General features: G+C 49.9%; 2 protein-coding genes across 4 annotated transcripts in view; one reads left to right on the forward strand and one right to left on the reverse strand.

Moving 5' to 3' along the window:
* Bysl (bystin like) overlaps window positions 1–6,669 on the reverse strand; it is a 12,393-nt gene extending 5,724 nt beyond the window's left edge. Inside the window, exons 1-2 of the mRNA XM_004624148.2 lie at window positions 6,089–6,669; window positions 1,174–1,336 (exon numbers count right to left, since the gene is read on the reverse strand). Of these exons, the coding sequence (XP_004624205.1) occupies window positions 1,174–1,336; window positions 6,089–6,353 (428 nt within the window). The 5' untranslated portion in view covers window positions 6,354–6,669. The remainder of the gene's footprint in view (window positions 1–1,173; window positions 1,337–6,088) is intronic.
* Window positions 6,670–6,778: 109 nt separating this feature from the next.
* Med20 (mediator complex subunit 20) overlaps window positions 6,779–21,159 on the forward strand; it is a 16,746-nt gene continuing 2,365 nt past the window's right edge. Inside the window, exons 1-5 of one of the 3 annotated variants that reach the window (XM_023719979.1) lie at window positions 6,779–6,901; window positions 7,725–7,839; window positions 10,445–10,599; window positions 15,812–16,065; window positions 18,620–19,159. In XM_023719979.1, coding sequence (XP_023575747.1) covers window positions 7,748–7,839; window positions 10,445–10,599; window positions 15,812–16,065; window positions 18,620–18,835 — 717 coding nt within the window. In that variant the 5' untranslated portion in view covers window positions 6,779–6,901; window positions 7,725–7,747 and the 3' untranslated portion in view covers window positions 18,836–19,159. Of the gene's footprint in view, window positions 6,902–7,724; window positions 7,840–10,444; window positions 10,600–15,811; window positions 16,066–18,619; window positions 19,160–21,159 lie in introns of those variants that run through there. The other 2 variants (XM_023719983.1, XM_004624149.2) reach the window with 2 other exon arrangements.

The raw sequence follows: 21,159 nt of genomic DNA on the forward strand, positions 1-21,159 counted from the left end.
GTCATGTCTGCATCTTATACAACAAATAACGACTACGAAGACAGTATGCAATGTGTTAATTATTCTTTCCTTTTTTCTTTTTTGGGGGCCTGCCCCTTCGCTCAGTTAAGTGGCTGCTTCAACAAAGCAGTCAGGCTCGGGTTGCTCCCCACAACTCAAGCCAGCCCGTCATGCCCTGAAGGTATTCGGAGCAAAAAAAAAACCAAAAAGCTTTTTTCTTTTTTTTTTGTGGAACCGGGGATTGAACTCAGGCCCTCGTGCTTGCTAGGGAAGCACTTATTCCACTGAGCCATCTCCTCAGCCCCGCAATGTGTTAATTATTGAAACTGTCCTACCAATTTGATCTAAAACTGTTTTCACTGCTATTTGTTTTTCAATAAAATTATGGGAAAAAAAAGTTTGAGGCTAGCCTGGGCTACAGAGTGAGCTCAAGGAAAGCCTGAATTGCAAAGCTGAGACCCTGTTTCAAAAAACAAAAACCTGGAAGCAACTTCCCACCCTGAGCTCTGAGCCCCCAAGACATTTGGCATTGTCTCTGGAATTACCTTTTTAAAAATCTTTTATTTATTTGTTACAGGGTCTCTCTACACAGCTCAGACTCATAGTGATCCTCCTGTCTTAGCCCGCCCAGCACTGGCTTGGTGCAGCATGTGGTGCTGGGGATGGAACCCAGGTCCTTGAGCTTGCCAGGCAGGTTCTTTAGACCGCTGAGTTATCTCCCCAGCCGCTGGAGTCACTTCTGGTTATCACAATTAGAGGGAATAGAGCTACTGGTCCTATAGGGTATGTGTCAAGAGATTTCCGCTAAATACCCACGTATTCAGTTACTTAGTCCCAAATGCCACTAATGCTAGGATTGGAAGTCCTGGACTAAACACACTTCAGGGATGAAAGAGATCAGCCTAAGGAAATAGCACACCGTGACCTAAGGCAATGGGGTGAGGGGTTTCCCCTGACAAAAAATAAAAGGCCTTGTGGCAGTCTGCCTGGGTAGTGGGGCAGCTCTAGAATACTTGGAATGGGGGGGTAGTTGGAGTTCAGGCCACTTTGGCCAAGACGGTCCCCCACAGCTGGCTATCGCAGGCCTTTCCAAAGTTGTAAGTCGTGTTTGCCTGCACCTGCTTCTCTGGAGCGACTTTCCATCAGGTCCTACTCCCAAGGCCCCAACGCTACCTGGCGGGAGGGTTCTTGTTCATGAACATTTCAATGGCACGCTCGTCCTCGGGGTCTACAACCACCTCTGTGTGTTGGCTGACCCCCGTCATTTTGGCTGCCTTCTCCAGGGTGGGCCACTCCTCGTCCTCCTCATCCGATCCATCCTGTGGTGCTCCTGGCCCTAGAAGAGGGGACACGGAGTGGAAGAACACATAAGGAGTGGGTGAGGAATTGCAGTCAACCGGACTTTCACAGTGGTGCGTGACTGGTATGCTCTGGACAGACACAGATGTATGCAAAGACGGGGGGGGGGGCACATGCTGGCTTCCTGGCCCCACGGCTTGCAATCTTGCTTTAAAGTGTGACGAATGAAGCAATGAGCAACGTCAGTAAATAATGTCCAACATACCACCCTCAGTGAGGCAGCGAGAACTACTCTATTCTGTACGTATGTTATTTGGTTAAGGCTGATAAACAAGGAGATGCTATTACCACACCCAGCTTTATAGAGGGACCCTCAAGTACAGCAGTGATTCGCCCAGCGCAGGCAGTCTGGGTTTCACTGTGCTCTTCCCTGCTATGTCACACACCCGCAGTGCCTGAAGGGTCATTTAGCACAGAGGTGTGCTGGGGGTGTAGCTCAGCAGACCACATACTTAGCATGAGTGAGCCCTGGCTTCGAGTGTGAGCACATCTAACAAAATGAAGAACACCAACCATGTGAGACAGTGTGATAAAGGCTAAACAAGGGAGAGGGGCTAGACGGTTCGTCTCCGCACCAACAGCCCCATTGCTTAAAGGTGCACTTCCCTTCTTAGCTCCAGGCCCTAATTCTAGGTGCCTTCTAGAGAGCTGCTTTTGAATCAGCCCAGGCACTTCCAGTTTCAGTGGTTATCAACTAAACTCATTCGCTTTCTCTCCTGGGTCGTCTTGCTGCATCCTCTGGGAAGGAGTCCTACCTTGTCCTCTGCCCCAGCCTTCTACATCCAATCCACTATTGCACTCTATTTGATTCTGCCATACAGTGTCTCAATAACCCTAAACAACCCTGGCAAAGCCAGCATCAGCACCATCCAGAAACAACCATGCATCTGGGCCACTCTCCAAACTCTCTAATAGCTTCCCACTGCTGGGAGGTTGGCCTTGTCTGGCAAGGCTCTAAGACTCAACTTTTTTTTTTTTAATTTATTTATTTATTTATTTGTGTGTGTGTGTGTGTGTGTGGTGTGTGTGTGGCCAGCTCAGCCCACCAAGGGCGGGGCTGGCTGGCATGTGGTGCTGGGGGATTGAACCGCAGTCCCTGCGCTTTGCTAAGCTTGTTCTAAGTAGGTGCTTTAGACCACTGAGCCATCTCACCAGCCCAAAGACTCAACTCTTACCCCCTCACCACCATTCATTAATCTATCCATCCTGCAAACACTTCTGCCATGGGTGTTATACGTGAGAACAAGGAATTCTGCCCTTAAAGAGTTTATATTCTAATCAGTAGAGACACACATAATATCCCAGCCTTTCAGCATTTATTTTCTTGCACAGTGCTGGGGATCAAGCCCAGGAAATACTACATAGGAGTGCCATGAAAAAAATGCTAGAGAAGTCAGGAGTGTGAAGACGAGTGGGGTACGGTAGTGCTAACAGGCAGTCAGGCAGGGTCCCGGTGCAATCCAGGGTGGCAACTCTGATCTCCATTGTTAAAGAAAACAGAGAACCTGGTTCATGTGGCCTCTAAGGCGGGGCTGAAGCTGAGGTGAGCAAAATGTTCACTGCTCCACGAGCGTTGCCTAAAACTGTCAGAGAGGTTTCAGGAACTGTGAATAGAGCTACAGAAGTCAGTGAAGAGTAATGGAGCCCTCAAACAAAAACCAAACTCTGCCAAAAATGACAGAGACTGAGCAAAAAGCTCTGTTCCTGCCTCAGATGACACCTATGTAGAAACAGAAAAACTCTTTCCCTTCAGTCCTCTAGATGTTTTTTTTTTTGTTTGTTTGTTTGTTTGTTTTTGCGGAACCGGGGATTGAACTCAGGCCCTTGCGCTTGCCAGGGAAGCGCTTATTCCACTGAGCCATCTCGCAGGCCCCTTCAGCCTGTTTTTTCTCTTTTATTTTATTTTATTTTTTTTGCGGAACCGGGGATTGAACTCAGGCCACTGTGCTTGCCAGGCAAGTGCTTATTCCACTGAGCCAGCTCCCCGGCCCTAGTCCTCTAGAATTTGAGTTTTTTCTTTTTAATTTTATTTATGTGGGGGCCAGCTCAGCCCACCAGGGAGCAGGGCTGGCTGGCATGTGGTGCTGGGGGATTGAACCGCGGTCCCTGTGCTTTGCTAAGCTTGTTCTAAGTAGGTGCTTTAGACCACTGAGCCATCTCACCAGCCCCTAGAATTTGAGTTTTGACGTGCCTGAGCAGCACCAGATCACTCAGCCAACCTTGCGGAGTGCCTCGGGATTCCTGGCTTGGACTGCTACAGCTGGGTCCCCTTTCGCCTGCAAAGGGGCATTTCCCACGGGAAGCTGATCTGTCGCAGTATCCTTGAAGCATTCTTTCTATTCTGGGTGTAGAACTGCCACCTGCCTGATATGACACAGTGCTTTTCAGTTTGTGTGTTTGTATAATAAACAGAGCAGTTTTGGGACTGGGGAGATGGCTCAGTAGAATAAGCACTTGCCTGGCAAGCGCAAGGGCCTGAGTTCAATCCCGGATTCCCCCTCTAAAAAAAAAGAAAAAAAAAAAAAAAAACAAATATCATGGCCAAAGTGAAGAAAGGCCTCTCTGAAGTGAAGAATTGAGGAAGCATCCCTATAGGTATATGGGAACAGCCTACTCCAGGCAGAAAGACCAGCCAGTGTGAAGACCCTGACTTTCTACATTTAAGGAATAAGGAAACCTATACAGGTGCGCTTAGGACAAGCAGTCATACCGGAGGCAGGTCACTGCAGATCGCCAGTTACTGAGTGGACTGCAGGGGTTACAGTATGCGAATTAGGAAGCCGCTGGAATGATCCAGGGTCAGGATCATGGTAGCCTGAACAGGATGATGTTCAAGGTGGTGAGAAGCGGTCTGATAGTGGGCAGATGTGGGAAGTAGAGTCATGTCCTCACAGACCAGATAGAGAGTGAGAAAGACAGAAGGCCCAGGTTCTGCCCGGAGTAAATGCAAGGCTACCATACTAACAGGTAAAAGACAGGTGGGGCATAGGCTTGTGGAAAAGGTCAGGATTTCTGTTTTGACTAGTTCAGTTTGTGATAAATAATAGACTTCAAATTGATAGGTACCTGAATATATGGTGCGGGGGGTTTCATGAAGAGATGAAGTCTGGACTATGCAGCATAGCAAGCAGATGCTATTTACACCATAAAACTTGACAACACTAGCAGGGAACAGAATGTATCTAAGACAGCCCTGAAGATGCAATCCTGTGATCATCTTTTAATTTTTGAGATAGGGTTTTGCTTTGTAGCGCAGGCTGGCCTCGGACTACCTAGGCTAGGGTGACCTCCAGCTCCAAGTGAGCCTCCTGCCTTGGCCTCCCCAGTGTTGGGCCAGCCTCCTATGGTATTTTTATGAAGAGGTCAAGGACAGACAGATGTGCTGAATGCGTGTGATTCTAGCATTTGGGAGGCCGTGGGAGGAGGAGCACCTCAGTTTGAGGCCAGCCTGGGCTATGTAGAGAGTTCCAAGGCCCAGACTAAACTACACAGTGAGACCCTGTCTCAAAAACAAAAAAACCCAAATCATGGGAGTATGGCCATTTTCACATGTTGGTTCTTCTTTTGTGTGTGTGTTTGTATTTAGTACAGGGTCTACAGAATCTGCAGGTCTCACTATGTAGATTGGACTCAGTGATTCTCCTGTTTTAAGCCTCCCAGTCGCTGGGATTACAGGCGTGCACCACCATGCCCAGTCTCAATTGCCGTTTTAGCGAGCCCTGGGGCCCGGCACGCAGGGATCGAACCCGGCCACTGTGCTCTGCCTAAGCTGGTGCTTTAGTCTGCTGAGCTACAATGGCTGGCCCTAAAAACTCCAAATCAAAACAGAAACAAAAACAAACAAAAAAAAAAGGGCTGAGGAAAAAAAAGAGTGAACAAAAAGATACCGAGGTCAGGTGACCATGAGACAGGCCTGTGCTGCCTCAGAAAGCAGACATCGTAGCCAAGCAGATGCGTTGAACGGAGTCCAAAACTGGTTTTAGGACAAGTAAGATGACACCGAAGGATGACGCAAATACGATGAAGTTGGAGAACGATGCCAACACTCCCTCCCCAAGAACTCTGAACGTCTTTTATCTCTTTCTTTGTTCCTGAAATAATACTTTTTTTTTTTTTTTTCTGAATGCAACCGCCCGATTGTTTTTCTCCTAGGCTACATCGCAAGTTCTAAACCCTGACACACGTTCATCTCGCTGATTTCTGTACCGACACCACCTAAATTCCCAGCACCGTCGTTTTTCTCGATTGAGACTGGGCATGGTGGTGCACGCCTGTAATCTCAGCGATTGGGAGGCTTAAACCAGGAGAAGCACTATGAGTCCAATCTACATCGTGAGACCTGTAGATTCTGTAGACCCTGTACTAAATACACACACACACACACACACACACACACACACACACACACACACAAAAGAAGAATCAACATTGTGAAAATGGCCATACTCCCATGATGTGCAGGCAGGTATTCCAAAAGCTGTAGCGCAACGGACAACTACTAGGAAAGCCAGCGCTCACTTCCGGTGGGCCTGACCGTGGGGTGCCTGAACCTTGGAGTGGGCGTGAAAGGCCTTGGCCGGGGCCGGGCTCCCATTTATTCGATCACTTTTCCAAGAGAGTAATGTGGACTCCTCTTACGTTCCAAGTGAATCCTAGGATAAGCCCCTCATAAGGCGCCCCCTAAGTTCTACTCACGGCCCCCTCGCTCGCCCCCGGCCCCAGCGCTCACCCAGCTGCGTGGCGCGCTCCCGAGGCCTGGCGGGTCGGTCCCCACTCCCGTGCTCCGCCTCGAGCTCCTCCTGTTGCCGCCGGGCTTGCTGCAGAATCCGCCGGCTCAGCCGGGGGCCCACGTACTCTTCCTCCTCGTCGGTGCCGCGACCCCGTCGTTTTTCTCGGGCTCCTGCTCGCACCGCATCCCCAGCCAGGATCTGCTCGGCCAGGGGTGCAAGCTTTTCTTGATTCCTGGCCCCGCGGGCCGGCTTGAACTTGGGCATTTTCCTCCAAAAAAATTACCGAGAAGGTCCACACGTGGGTACAACGAAAAGCCTCAAAGAGTGCGCTTGCGCGGTGAAGTCCCAGCGTCCAAGAGGCTTCGCAGAGTTCACAGCGCCCCCAGCGTTCGGAGGTCGGAAACGTACCGGAGCCGCCCCACCTCTCCAAGAGCTCCGGGTCCTGAAACGGGAATCGGGACTTCAGATAAATTTATTACCTTTAACGTTGTCTTTTCTAAGTGGTGGAATCCCTAGCCACGCTTTCCAAGCTTTATGAAGCTAAGCTTAGTCACTCGGCGAAGTCGCAATTTCCAGGGCCGCAAAGTTGGGGGGGGTGGGGCCTTGAAGATGACGTCACTAAGTGGCACCGAGGAAGACACGCCCCGCTTCCAATGCGCGCGCACCCGGCGCTCTGTTTTTGACGTATTTCCGGGGCTCTTACTCGAGTTCTGTGTTGGGAGTGGCTCGGTTACCTGTGGATGCTCGGAGTATCCTGCGTTCCACCGTGTAATAGTGCCACCCTTCGAGCCCAGCGCCATGGGAGTGACTTGGTAGGGCTTCATGGGCTTTTGTAGGGCGGGACTTGGAGTTTAGAGGGTCTTTGGAGTCTGGGGTAAGTCCGGGAGGAGAATTGGAACGGAGGTCTGCTGGCCGCTGGAAGCGGAGCAAGATGGTCTCGGGTTGCGTGGATGGGGGCCGCTGTGAGGACCGCGGGCTCTCCCTTTTTCTTTCTCAAAGGAAGGCGCCAGGTTAGGGATTTTACCCCAGGATCCAATTCAGTTCTTAGTATTTCTTTTCTTTTTGGTACATCGTCCTGCCCGTGAGATTGAAATACTGTCAGGAGTGGGACTTGAGAATGTAGGATCTCCGGAGCAGGACTCACCTGCAGGCAGAGCCAGAGGGGGTGAGGAAGAGGAACGAGGGATATACGTGAACAGTATGCAGCGTGCGCCGCCACGCCCGGCTTTTCCTTATGTCTGTAACAAGCAACCACATCTCTGACAGCATATTGGAGTAGTTAAGACCCTGGACATGAGGGAGTTGCCTGGTTCTGAGTTTTGGTTACACCACGTATTAACTCTGTGTCCTTATGCAAGTAGGTAAGGCATTTCTGTATTTCACTTTCCTCTTTTGCAGTAAGTTTGTACAGCACTTTTATTGGGGCTGTTGTAAAGATTCAGAATTAATTCATCTACAGGCCTTAGAACACTGCCTTTCACATATGTCTGTTACCTACCACTCTAAGCGGAAGCCACACAATGAGAAGGAAACCTTGATAACTTTTTGTTTGGTTGTTTCGATTAAATTCTTGTAAATACTGTTGCTCTTCTCTCCAGGATTACAAGTGTGAGCCTCTTTTTGCTTTGTTACTAGGCCCTAGGCTGGAACTTAATGTGATGGAAATGTTCCGTAGCAACACTGTCTGGTACATTATCTGTCAGCCACCCACGGCTTGTGGCTACTCTACTGGACAGCTCAGGTTCAGAGGGTTGGTAAAAACACTCTAATCCTAGATTGCAATTTCTCCTTGATATAGACAGAACTGAAGGGGGGCTGGGGAGATGGCTCAGTGGAATAAGCGCTTCCCTGGCAAGTGCAAGGGCCTGATTTCAATCCCTCGTTCCGCCAGAAAAAAAAACAAAACAAAACAAAAAAAAAAACTGAAGGAATTGCAAAGGGATCCCTGCAGTTTGAAGTTACTGGGGATTGCTCCCAGGGCCTTTGCACAGAGCTACATCCCCAGCCTTTTTAAAAGTTATTTAAAAATTTTGGGGGCCTGCCCATTAGCTCAGTTGTTTAGTGACTGCTTAAACAGAGCAGTCTGGCTCAGGTTTCTGTGGTTCGATCCCCAGATCCTCAAGCCTTACTAGACATGCCCTGAAGGCATCCTGAGCCAGCCCCCTGCCCCCAATTTTTTTTTTTTTTTTTTTTTTGAACAGGGTCTTGTCAAGTTGCTGGCTGGGCTTGAACTTGTGACCTGCTTGCCTTAGCTCCCCATGATACAGGCATGAGCCAGCACACCTGGCTTCCCTTTCTTATTTTTTTTTTCCACCTTAAATTATTGATGTTTAATGAAAAACAACATTCTAGGATGTGGCAGGATAATGTTGGTGCCCTAATTCTTTTTTAAGGTCTCCCTCCTGCAGACAAAGCTCTCCAGGTTATGGAAGGAAAGGGGGTTTAGTAGGGTCTTCTGTGCTAATCCCAGCGTGGGGACTCGGGCACTGGCCGCAGGACAGTGGGTGAGCTGGACTACCAGCTGCAGGACCAGGACATTGTCCTCTTCATCTCTATTCTGCACGGTGGCTGAGGACCCCTCTGTGTCAATGGGACAAAGCCTGGCTGGGCTGTGTGCTGGATGCAGACTGGTCAGCCTGGGCTGGCCCTGCACCTCCTTCTCTAGACACCCCTGCAGGACCACAGCCTTGGGGCCCTTTGGGTGGAAGGCAGCAGAGAACCCTAGCACAAAATGGGGGTAGGGGTGGGGAGATGTCCCAGAGGCCCTGAAAGGGGGTAGGCATCACCCATCTGTACAGATGCAGCTCTTAGCAAGGCGAGTGAGCAACCTAGCCTTTTATTTGCCTAAGGCCAGCCGTTGCAGGCAACCAGGCCCCCACACTTCCAGAAGGGGTGGAGGAAGGAGGGGCAAACCACTCTGCCTACCAGATGCTGCCTGTCCCCCACCCTGCTTCCTGCAAGCCAAACTTGTGTCATCAAGCATGTCCCCAAGTTGCAGACACTACACTCACTTGTTGCAGAGGAGGCAAGTAAGGCACACTGACCCCTGTGCCAGGCCTCTGCTGGCCAGTCCGCGGTCAGGCTCCTTTCTCCCCACCTCCTCCAGCAGAATGGGCTGCTCAGACTGGGGAGGCTCTCAGGAGCCCATCTGGTGGCCTGTGGGGGACCAGCCAGGGTCAAGGGCTGGGGAGCAGGAGGAGGAAGGGTATGGCTGGGAGAGCAGCTACTGGGTTGGGGGAAGACGGTCAGCCCTGAATAGGGGACCCCAGCTGGGGTTCCATAATGATATCAGTGGGGGACAGGCACAGCTCACTGTTGTCCAGATGGGGAAACTGAGGCAAAGAGTCCTTGTTCTCTGGAAGGGGGGGCCCACCTTCAGGTCTTCAGGCTCATCTGTCTTCCCCGCAAGATGTCTCTGGAGCTGGAGCGCCTTGTTGGCAGTCACTCAGTGTTTATTTTTTTTAATTTTTAATTTTTTTTTTTCACTTAGTGTTTAGATGGAGGCACAAGGAGCAGAAGGCAGCGGGGTCACCTGGCCACAGAGCCCCCTCCATTCCTGATACACCAGAGGGGACTCCAGCCCCTGCCTGCTTTTCCCTGCTAATGTGCTAAGAAAGGCTTATTTTTAGCACCTGATTTCTGCCTGGAGAGAGCACAAGGGACAGAACAGGGAAGAAAGCAGCTGAGGGGGGCCAGGGAGTCCTAGAAGTAGGGCCCAAGGGACTACCTGACTGCTCTGATCTCTCCCTGCAAAGGGCCCGGGCAGAGTAGAGATGAGGAGGACAGTGTCCTGGCCCTGCAGCTGGTAGCCCAGCTCACCCAGGAGTTGCCAGTCAGCGTCATTAATCAGCACCAGAATTCCTGGATGCACGCTGTCTCCCTGGATGAACAGCTCTGGCCGCTCTTTTAGCAAATTCTTGATTCAGATAAGGAGGTTCCAGGTGTCCTAAGGCTCCTCTTGCCCAGGTAAAGTCACTTGATGTTTCTTTATGCTGTCAAACAGGAGCTCCGCACTGCCTCCGAGCTCCACCTCCACTGAAGAGGGCGCTGAAGCCGCTTCCCTTTCTTATTGAGTGCTCACGCTGTACCATCTGGAATCTTCACTTGAACGCTGTGGTACATCCCACGTCTGGGAGGTGCTGGTGTGGAAGGGTGTTCCTTGCTTTGGAGGACAAGTCTTGAGAGCAATGCTTTGGTTCTCGGAGGGGCTCTCAGGACAAGGTTTCTGTTTACTTGTCCTTAAGGGGCAGGGTCAAGGTTCATGTCCCTGCAGAGCCATCATTCAAGGCACAAGCAAGTGGCTCAGGCAGTGCACGTGTCTCTGGACACCCTCGACTTGGTGCTTTGCTTTCCAGTGTGTCCCAGATGCCCGTGGCTGAGGGCAAGAGTGTCCAGCAGACAGTGGAGCTCCTCACCCGGAAGCTGGAGGTGCTGGGGGCCGAGAAGCAGGGAACGTTTTGTGTGGACTGCGAGACTTACCACACAGCTGCTTCCACTCTGGGCAGCCAAGGTCAGTGAGGTGGACCTGTGGGTGGCTGTGGGAATGGTCTTCATGGACATTCATGTCCACTGGCATCTGTCTTTTCTGATAAAGGCGGTGTTTTGAACATGTGACTGGATGGGTCCTTTATTTTTTTTAAATAAGGGTCCTACTGTGTAGTAATACCACGCTGGCCTTGAACTCACAGCGATCCTCCTGCCTCAACCTTGTGAGTGCTGGGATTATAGGTATGTGCCACCATGCTGAACGGGCTAGATAGATTTCTGAGTTCATTGCTTAGTGCTTTATCTCTTAGGAGCTATTGTGGTTGTTTTACAGCTGGAACTTTTAGAAAAGCTTTAGGTATAATTAAGGTATAAGCAGTTGCACACATTTAATGCATACATCTTGATGAGTTGGCTGTACACGTCATATGAGATAGGGAGAGATCTATAACACCTTCACCAGAACCCAGGTATTAAACCTATGTCAGCCCAAACAGTTTGGGTTAGATTGGTTTTTTTGTTTGCTCGTTTTGGTTTATTTTGTACCAGGGATGGAACTCGGGACCTTGTGCTTGTGAGGCAGGCGCTTACGCCACTGAGCTATCCCCCAGCCTCAGATTTTCTTTTGTGCAACTTGAACTTTTTTTTTTTGCGGAATCAGGCCCTTGCGCTTGCCAGGGAAACGCTTATTCCACTGAGCCATCTCCCCAGCCCTAATTTGAACTCCTAAAGCAGAGTTTTTGTCAGGTTTGTCAGTGCATACCTATAATCCCAGCTCTTAGCAGGCTGAGGGAGGGGGACAGACTCCAGTTTGTGGTCAGCCTGAACTACATAGTGACACTTTGTTTCAAAAAAATAAAAGGCAGTGTTTTTCAAAGACTTATTGAAAAGCTGCATCAGGACACCTAGGTTGCTTGCTAAAGGTGCATCTTTCTGCCCCTGCTCATCAGTTGTGTCCAGATGTCGTAATCTACATTTTAAGCTCCCTGGATAGTCCTTGTATGCTCTGAAGTTTGAAGACTTGATTAAGTCCCCCAATTTTTTGTTTCATTTTTGTTGTTTTGAGACAGGGTCTTGCTGTGTAGGTCAGGCTGAACTTGAACTCACTAATTAGCTCTGGCTGGCCTCAGACTTGAAACAGTCCTGTTTTCAGCTCCTGAGCGCTGGGAGTGCCAGACTGTACCATCGCGCTCCTCTGAGACCCTGGACTCGTTGTATGTGGTTCTCTCTGAGCTTTAGCATCTGTAGGTCTTCTGTGTGAAGGCTCCTGTTTCCCACATCTGGCCAGTGTTCCCGACTCATGAGCATGCCCTTGACTGATGCGTCAACTTCTGGGTTTTCAGGCTAGAGTGATAAGAGCCGTATATGATAGCTGTGATGACAAAAAGGGAAAGCGGATCTTTGCATATGTGTTGGGGAACCTTATTCTCTTAGCCTTGGCTCCGCAGTATCATGGCCTAGGACAGTTTCATGATACAGAGGCTTTGTTCATGGAGGCAGATGCCTGTGGGCTGGGCCCAGGCATACCTCCAGTAGCGGTAGGCAGGTCCCACGCTGATGTGTGGCTGTTTCCCTTAGCTCCACTCCCGCACTGCCCCACTCACAGCATTGACAGGCCCTTCTCGTTCCCTTTAGTCAGTGAGAGACACAGGGGAAGATGGATGCGCAGGAAGAGGAGGAGCCACCGTATCCCTGTCAGTTTGCTTCGGCCGAGCTGCGTCTCCCTCCTGGCTCTGGTTCCTGCTCAGAAGCCCTCATTCCTGGCTCTGCTTTTCTTTCTCCTTCCAGCCCTAAGGGCGGAGCAGCTTCTGGGCTAATCTTTGTGTTACTTCATCATCCTGCTGAGCTTTTCTGTTCTTCCAACCCTGTACTTGTAAACTGCTTCTACTGAAGTGCTTGTTTTTGGACTCTTCTCCATACTGTTCTCCTAGCTCTAAAGCAAAGTAAACTGTTACTGTGAGAGAGCCCCGTGTGGTGCTGAGTACATGGAAGTCAGTTGCTAATTATGCACAATACATACAAAACCCTTCGAAAGGAAGTGGCATGCAGTTTAATAAGTGGCAGTGCAGAGCTGTGCTGTCTTTCCTGTCTGGTAATGTTGCACTGTTCCCTTTGATAGGAAGGATGACACAGTTAGGAGATAATGACAAGAGCCCTTGGGAAAGAAAGCACTCCAGAAGCTATAGCTTGGTTGGGGAGGCAGAACACACTACCCGCAGTGGGCAAAGGGAAAGAGAATGAACGTGGGAACCCCGCCCCCTGACCTGTGGGCTGCGGGCTGTGTGCCTTGGTGTTCAGGTCTCCTCTGCAGCCATACTGGCATCAGCAGGAGGGATCTCTAAGGTGCAAGTCGCCGGAGCTGGACCCCAGTTTCTGACTGGAGGGGCAGGGGGTGTCTGGGATCTGAAGGTCTGGCTTCTAGCTCCAGCTCCCCCTTCCAGTCTCTGAGAAAGGGATCTTTTCACTCATTTCTGTAGGTTTTTTCAAGAAGGATGAAAAGTGCCTGTAATCCCAATGCTTGGGAGGCTGAAAACAAGAGGATCACTATGTAGTGAGACCCTGTAGACACTGTACTAAATACATTAAAAAAAAAAAGCACAGTGGCTTAAAGAAGGATGAAAAGCTACATATACATTTGATTCAGTAAAAAAAAGAAACAAGGCAAAAAATGGGAGATAAGTTTCCTTTTTCGTACATAAGAAGAGTTAGCGTACAGGCTGCCCCAAGTCCAAGTGTTTTCTAACAAGTTCTTGCTGCTCTGGGACTTGGCCTACTCTTTCTTCATTAGCGAAAGGGGGATGGTAATACTGGGTCTGCTTCACCTGGTGCTCGATAGGAAAGAGCTTTGTTGTGATTTCTTTTGTTAGTTTTGGTTTGGTTTTTGGTTTTTTGAGACAGGGTCTCACTATGTATTTCAGACTGCCTCTTAAATTATAGAGTCCAGGCTGGCCTTGAACTTGCAGCAATCTTTCTGCCTCAGCCTCCTGAGTGCTGGGATTACAGGTGTACACTACCATGCCTGGCTGGGTTTTTTTGTTTTGTTTTCTGTATTTAGGACAGGGTCTATAGGGTCTATAGGATCTCACTATGTAGATCGGACTCATAGTGAGTCTCCTGTTTTCAGCCTCCCAAGTGCTGGGATTACAGGTGCGTGCCACCATGCCCAGCCCAGTCTCAATTGCCATCTCAGTGTGCCCTGCAGGTGGGGCCAGCACGTCATGCCAGGGATCAAACCCCAGCTGCTGTGCTCTGCCTAAGCAGGCGCTTTAGTTCACTGAGCTATCTGGACGGCCCTATGCCTGGCTGTTTTTTAAGAAAAGTCTGTCACAATTGGAAATGCCTTTTTCATTGAAAAAGTCACCTTGGTTGCTTTTAAAATAGTTTCAACCATAACATCACTTGTAGACCCACATAGTGTGGATTAAGTATGTGCCCAAGCCTGGCTCTTGAGAAACCTTTTTACTTAGGATTAATTTTTTTTTTTGTGGAACTGGAAATTGAACTCAGGCCCTTGTGCTTGCCAGGCAAGCGCTTATTTTACTGAGCTATCTTCCCTGCCCCGTTTAGGATTAATTTGAAGTGGTTCTGGAGAAGGGGCAGGGTTTGATTGGAGGCGGGTAGGCAGGAGAGCTAGGCTGCAGGCTGCAGCACCTGCTGTGTGCAGGAGGTGGCAGCAGAGGCAAGGTCTGCAGTCAGGGAAGTCCCAAGGTCCCTTGCTGGCCCCACGCCTGCTGTCCTCTCCACTTTCGCTTGCCACATTCTTCCTACCATAATGTCACCCTTTCTGCTCCATGTGGCTGAGTTCTTCCCTCTCTTCGTATACCCCTGCAAGGCCTGTTTCCCTGCTAACTCCTGCCCACTTTAGTCTCTTCCTAGCCTGTGGGCTTTCTTGCCTTACAGAAGGCTTCTGTCTTTCCTAGTTGATCACTTGTTTTATTTATGTTCTTTTGGTCTTCTTTCAGAACATTTTTTACCTCTGTCCCTTGTGAGATAATCAGCTCCTGCTTCTTCTTTTTCTTTTTAAAGACAGGATCTCACTATGCAGTTCAGGGGGGCCTGGGCCTAGCTCAGTCCTTTAAGTGGCTGCTTCCACAAAGCTGTCAGCCTCAGGTTGCTGGAGTTCGAACCTCACAACTCTCCCGCTGGCCAAAAGTGCCCTGAAAGCATTCGAGGAACAAAAAAAAAAAAAAAACCCTCACTATGCAGTTCAGGCTGGCCTTGAGAGGCTGAGGCAGGAGTATCATTGTGAGTTTGAGACCAGCCTGGGCTACAAAGTGAGCTCACAGCCAGTCTGAACTGCATAGTGAGACCCTGTCTCAAAAAAGACCAAAAAAAAAAAAAAAAATCTAGCATTAGGTTCTCTCCTGGGATGTCTTTGAGGCCTAGCAGAGCACGGGGAGGTGGGGCGGTTTAAGGACATACTGGGGCTTCGTAATGGGAGGACATCACACTTGCCAGGCAAGTGCTGCACCACTGAGCTACATCCCTGACCTTGTCTCCTAGAGTTTATTAGAGGAATCTTGCTTTCTGTGGATATAGCCTTCCTTCCTTCTTGCAAAAGACCTATAGAAAGGGCTGAATTAATGGAAAACTCTTTTCTCAGAAACTGGAAGAACTGTGCTGCAGTTTGGAACTGGGTCTTCCAAGCCCAGCTCCAGAGTTCTCTCTGCTGTAGAGTGCAGTTGCCTCCTGGGTCTGCTGGACTTCTTAAATACTTTAGGGAGTCCTCCCTTACCTTCAGATGAGTCCCCAACTTCCAGAGACCTGGAAGTGTGCAAGACTTAGCACAGGTGGGCACTGGCCTACCTTTCCAGCTTTGTGGTCACATTCTCTGCTTTCCTGCTGCTTCTAGACTTTTTCCAAGATAGCTAAAGGGAAGAGCCAAGGTAGGGAGGGATAGAAGTGACAGCTGCCTCACTGACCTGCCCCAGTGGTACTGCTTGACTTATCAGCTTGTATATGGTATTACACTAAAATGTGTGCTAGTGATCACTGGAATTAAGCATCCGTCTCCCAGCTTCCCCACACACTTAACAGGGAAGCAGTCATCAGTCCTCTCAGAGCGCTGGCTCCCCCCACCCTGCTGGTCCTCATACCTTTGGAAAAGGTGTTCAAGTGCAAGATCCTTCCCTCTCAGATGGCCAAGGTGAAACAATTTGCCCCTTGGCCCTCTTCCCTGCCCATGACTGTAGTGTGTGTGGTGACAGTCCTGTGATGTGTCGGACTCTGTCCCTCAGGTCAGGCTGGGAAGCTGATGTACGTGATGCACAACTCTGAGTACCCACTGAGCTGCTTCGCCCTCTTTGAGAACGGCCCCTGCCTCACTGCTGATACCAACTTTGATGTGCTCATGGTAAAGCTCAAGGGCTTCTTCCAGAGTGCCAAGGCCAGCAAGATTGAGACCCGGGGCACCCGCTACCAGTACTGTGACTTCCTGGTGAAGGTGGGCACAGTCACAATGGGTCCCAGTGCGCGTGGCATCTCCGTAGAGGTAAGACTTTGGGGAGCCAGGGCAGGGTGCACAGGGGGCGGGTCTGCAAAGGGCTCTGAAGATCTGGTCCTAGCCAGGGGTTGTGGTGGCTCCAGCCTATAATTCCTGCACTAAGAGAGGCTAAGGCAGGAAGTGCCAAAGTTTGAATCTCATCTCGGCCATTTAGTGAGATCCTGACTCAAAAGAAAGGTGAAAGCTAAAGATACCACCCAGTGGTAGAGCATCCCTGGTTCATTTCCCAGTACCACAGCAAGGTTCCCCACTCCTGCTCAGTTCAGATTGGCCTGGATGGATGCCTGCCTGGTCCTTGGCTCCTGAGCACCTGGGCCTCCTTTTCAGGATACTTGTCCTTTCTTTAATCATTCTTTTCATCCCTAGCCCAGGACGGGAAGGGAAAGTGGCTCACACCAAGTAGACCATGAAGGAAGCATGGATTGCTGGAGAGGGATGGGTAGTCCCAGAGGGAAGAGAGTTCAGAGTGGAAGACTGGCCAGCCCTTCCAAGGAGGACTCAAGGCGCGCTTTTGCCTCATTCACTCACATACCTGTGTTGCTTGTGCAGGATGTGAGGCAGAAATGTGTCTTACCTCTTGGTGTACTGTTGGCTTTCTCTCATATGAGAGGCAAAGAGGGAGAGTGGCAGTGCTAATTTTGAGGTCAGTGAAAGTCCACACCATGCCACCTTCCCCAGCACTGTATGAACTTTGTAATCATACAAGGCCTGTCTTAAAAAATCATTTATCATATGAGCAAGGCTGAAACACAAGAGTGATTTCTTTTTCTAGTACTGGGGATTGAACCTAGGGCCTTCACCCTGTGCTACTCCCCAGCCCTTCTAATTTTTTAGTTTGAGATAGAGTCTCATTAATTCACTAAATTGCCCGAGCGAGGCTCGAGCTTGCGATCCTCCTGCTTCTGCTTCCCTGTGTGCTGGGGTGACAGGTGTGTACCACCACACCTAGTGCCACACAATTTTTGAAATTTGTCTAAGAAGCACCATAAAAGAGGCAAGAGGCACAGTGGCTTTAGGAATTCAGGTGGTGAGAGCCCTCCTGACTGTGATTAGAGGCTTCAGTGTTAGGGGTTAAAGCAGAAGACACCTAGGGATGGTGAGTGGAAAGAGCCAGAGGACCTGGGGGAAGTTTCTGCTCAGGAATTTTCGGACTGAGGTATCCTAAGCCACGTCAGTTATGGTGTGCCTGGACTTGCTGAGCCCTGGAATTCCCCATCATGCTCCACGGTTTCAGCAGGTAAATAATACATACGCCACAGTTTCTCTGCTACATTTCCTTGTGGCTGCCCTTCTGTGAAAAATGAGGAGAAAGCATGAGGAAACCTGTGTGTGTGTGTCCTTGGACCTCTGTCCAGTCTTAATCCCCATCTTAGTGTGCCCTGAGACCAGGCCGGGGGCACAAGGGGGCTTGAACCCCGGTCCCTGCGCCTGCCTAAGCAGGTGCTTTAGTCTGCTGAGCTATCTGGCAGGCCCTTTGTTTTTATGTATTTGGCACAGGGTCTCACTATACACTCACAGTGATCCTCCTGTTTTGGGCCTCCCCATGGCTGGGATTACAGGCATGTGTCACCACACTTGTCCTTGGTGGCTAGCTCAATGTGCCCAGGAGTAGGGCCAGCGTGGCATGTGTTGCTAGGGATCGAACCAAGGACCCTGTGCTTACCTAACCAGGCGCTTGTCTGCTGAGCTATCTCGCCAGCCCCCCACTTTTAATTTACTTTGTTTCTTCTTTTATCCTTCCTTTTCTCCCTTCTTCCTTCCCTCCCCCTGCCCCTTCTCTTTTCCGACCTTTTCTTTTCTCTCAGAATTTCCCTGAGCTTTCTTCAAATGTCATTCAGGATGGCTCAGTCCTGGGATCTGCTTCTGGGGCTGTGGGCAAGCCCAGTGTCAGGAGGAGAACGTTAGAGATGCCAGTGGGAAAGCTGCGGGCTATGTCAGTTGAGTCTTTCCTCTAGAGCAACACTGTGCAAGAAGGGATGTCTTTTTTTAAAAAAATGTATTTAGTACATAGTCTACAGGATCTCACTACACAGATCAGACTCATAGTGATCCTCCTGTTTTTAGCCACCCAAGTGCTGGGATTACAGGTGCATGCTGCCACACCCAGTCTCAATCACTGTCTCAGCACACTCTGGGGCCGGCACAACACTTGCCTGGTGGGGTGGGGGTGGGAATCAAGCCCTGGTTCCTGCATCTGCCTAAGCAGGTGCTTTAATCCACTGAGCTATCTAGCCAGCCCTTGTCTTTTTTAATTTTGGTGGGGTTTTTTTTTCCCCCCCTTCGGGCCTCCTACTTGCTAGGTAGGCACTGTGCTACTGAGTTACATCCTCAGGCAGGGTTTCATTGTATAGTTCAGCCTGGCCTTGAACTTGTTTATGTAGCCTAAGCTGTCCCTGAGCTCTCAGGGATCTTCCTGCCTCAGTCTCCCAAGTGCAGGGATTGTAGGCTCCACTACAATCTTTTGGCTGAGGCCTGAAGAAGGTGGCACAAGCAGCCCTTGTCCTTGCCTTGCTCACCTTCCTCTCTGTCCCCTTGGTCCCAGGTGGAGTATGGCCCCTGTGTGGTGGCTAGTGACTGCTGGAGCCTGCTGCTCGAGTTCCTGCAGAGCTTTCTAGGCAGCCACACGCCGGGGGCTCCTGCAGTGTTTGGGAACAGACATGACACCGTCTATGGCCCAGCAGACACCATGGTCCAATACATGGAACTCTTCAACAAGATCCGCAAGCAGCCTCAGGTGCCAGTGGCTGGGATTCGGTAGCAACTGGCAGGTGCCAGCTGAGCCACACCAGGGCCCTGGATGCCAGGACCAGAGAGACGTGGCAGCTCCTCTCCCTCTGCGTCTCAGCTGTGCCTGCGTTCTGAGCTCTGCACTCCCTCCCTTCCCCACTTCCGCCCAAGCCTGCAGTAGGAGCCTCCAGCAGCTGCTCTACCAGATTTGGCCTGTCCTTAAGAGCAGTAATTAGGAAGCATGGAGATACTTGGACCTCTGCTGCTGTAGGGCAAAGGTAGGACAGAGTGTCCCTGCCCCAACTTTCAGGGTTTGGCCTGGGCCTAAGGGCCATGCTGTGCTCCACTGCATGTGTGGCTCTGGTTTTGTGACCTATAGGCTGTAGTGATCCTGGGAGAACTGACTTTCCAGGGGTGTGGCCTGAGTCCTTTGAGCTCTCCTGACATCTTTCCCTTTGGTTGTGAATTATATGACCCACAGGTCAAATTATTTTAACAGAATGAAAAGGACTTGGCTTCTCACTAGACAGAAGTTGCACTTCTCTTGTTGATAGTTCAGAGGTCATCATGAGGCCAAGGCAGATTTAGTTACGCAGGGTCCTCAGGTACTCTTTTTTTCTTATTCCCCCACGCCTAGGATGTTGTCCTCACCCACAAGGTCAGTATAGACATATAAGCTCCGTGTCTGCATTCCACTGTGGAAACAAAAGCTTGCTTCCTCTCCCCTCTTCTCCTTTCCCCTCCCCTCCTTGCTCCTCCCTTCTTTCTTTTTTTTTTCTCTAGTGCTAGAGATTGAAGCCATAGCTTTCCAACTGAGCTACATCCCCAGGCCTTTTAAAATACTTTATTTTGAGACAGGGTCTTGCTAAACTGTTAAGTTGCCAAGGCTGGGCTTGAGGTTATGGTCCTCCTTCCTCAGCCTCCCAGAGTCCTGAGACTTCATGTGTGCCCGGCTAGCATTACTTTTTTTAAAGGCTATATGACCTGCAGTGCTTAAATTCTTGTGGCCACGCTGGGGTGAAAGGTATACCCTGGTCTGGGTAGCCATGTGCCCGGTTATACTTGAGGGGTGTTGAGGCTAAGTGGCGAGGGACAAGCAGGGTGTGGTGGTGCTCACCTGTAATTCCAGCACCGGGCCTAAGGTAGGAAGATGGCTATAAGTTCGAGACCGGCTTGAAATACATAGTGAGACCTTGTCTCAACAACAAGAAAAATGACGGAGACCCTGGGAGCTGTGGCCCAGAGAGTGACCTCTGCTCCGTGGAACTCAGCAACACATCCAGGAATGCACTGGCAGCAATTTTGCAGTTTTGTTTATTAGCTAGGCTGGGATAAGGATTGAGTTCAGAGCCACTGGGAGCTTAGCATGATTAGTCACAGTGGGGAGTCAGTTCTGTACCCCATGCCTAAGCTTTCTGCAGCCCTCACAGCTCGGGAGAGTGGCTGAGCTTGAGCTTGAAACTGCACCAGGATTTGTGGTGGTTTTTTTTTTTAATGTATTTTTAGTACAGGGTCTCACTATACAGATCAGAATTGTAGTGATCCTCCTGTTTTCAGCCTCCCAAGTGCTGGGATTATAGGCTCACGCCACCACACCCAATCTTGGTCACTAGGCCAGCATGGCATGGCATGCCATGGCCGGGATTGAACACTGGTCCTTGTCTGCCTAAGCAGGTGTTTTAGTCCCTGAGCTATCTGGCTGGCCCTGTGGTGAGTTCTTTATCCTGGTGACATCTGAGCCTCCAAGTGGTTCCTTGGCTTCTGATGTTCACCTCCCTTTCTCCTGCTACAGGAACGTTCAGCCAGGCTGACATTTGGGATGTACAGAAATGGTCTTGGTGAAGCTTTTTTGTGGGCAGGGGATTTGTTTATTGTCTTAAATGGTACCGTGGATTGAGCCCCAGCCCTTCTGTATTTTTAAACAAAAGCTTACTAAGTTGCTAAGTTGTGCAGGCTGGGCTCAAACTTTGCCATCCTTCTGCTTCAGCCTCCCAGGTGGCTGGAATTACAATCACGCACTACCACACCCACAGGAAAATTATTACTGTACATAGTGTAGTCATTACCAAGGACACAATCTCCTTGAAGGCATCTAAAGAGAAATTGTTTTTAGGGCACATACCTGCAGCAAGAGTCAGCTACTGTCACTGGCAGGAATCTTAGCATCTGCTGTCTGTATTTTTTTTTTAACCTTACTTCCCTGTTTTTGTTATTTATTTTGTCTTTGCTCTTTAAGTCTTGAGGTATGTTTTAAGTATCACTTGTATACAACATAATGTACCAATTTAAGTTTTTGATCTTCTGACTTATATTTGCTCTTGCCCAGGTCTGTTTGTTCTTTACTGTAGGCAGCCT

This window comes from Octodon degus, unplaced genomic scaffold, assembly GCF_000260255.1.
Source record: "Octodon degus isolate 3935 unplaced genomic scaffold, OctDeg1.0 scaffold00005, whole genome shotgun sequence".
Lineage (NCBI taxonomy): Eukaryota > Metazoa > Chordata > Mammalia > Rodentia > Octodontidae > Octodon > Octodon degus.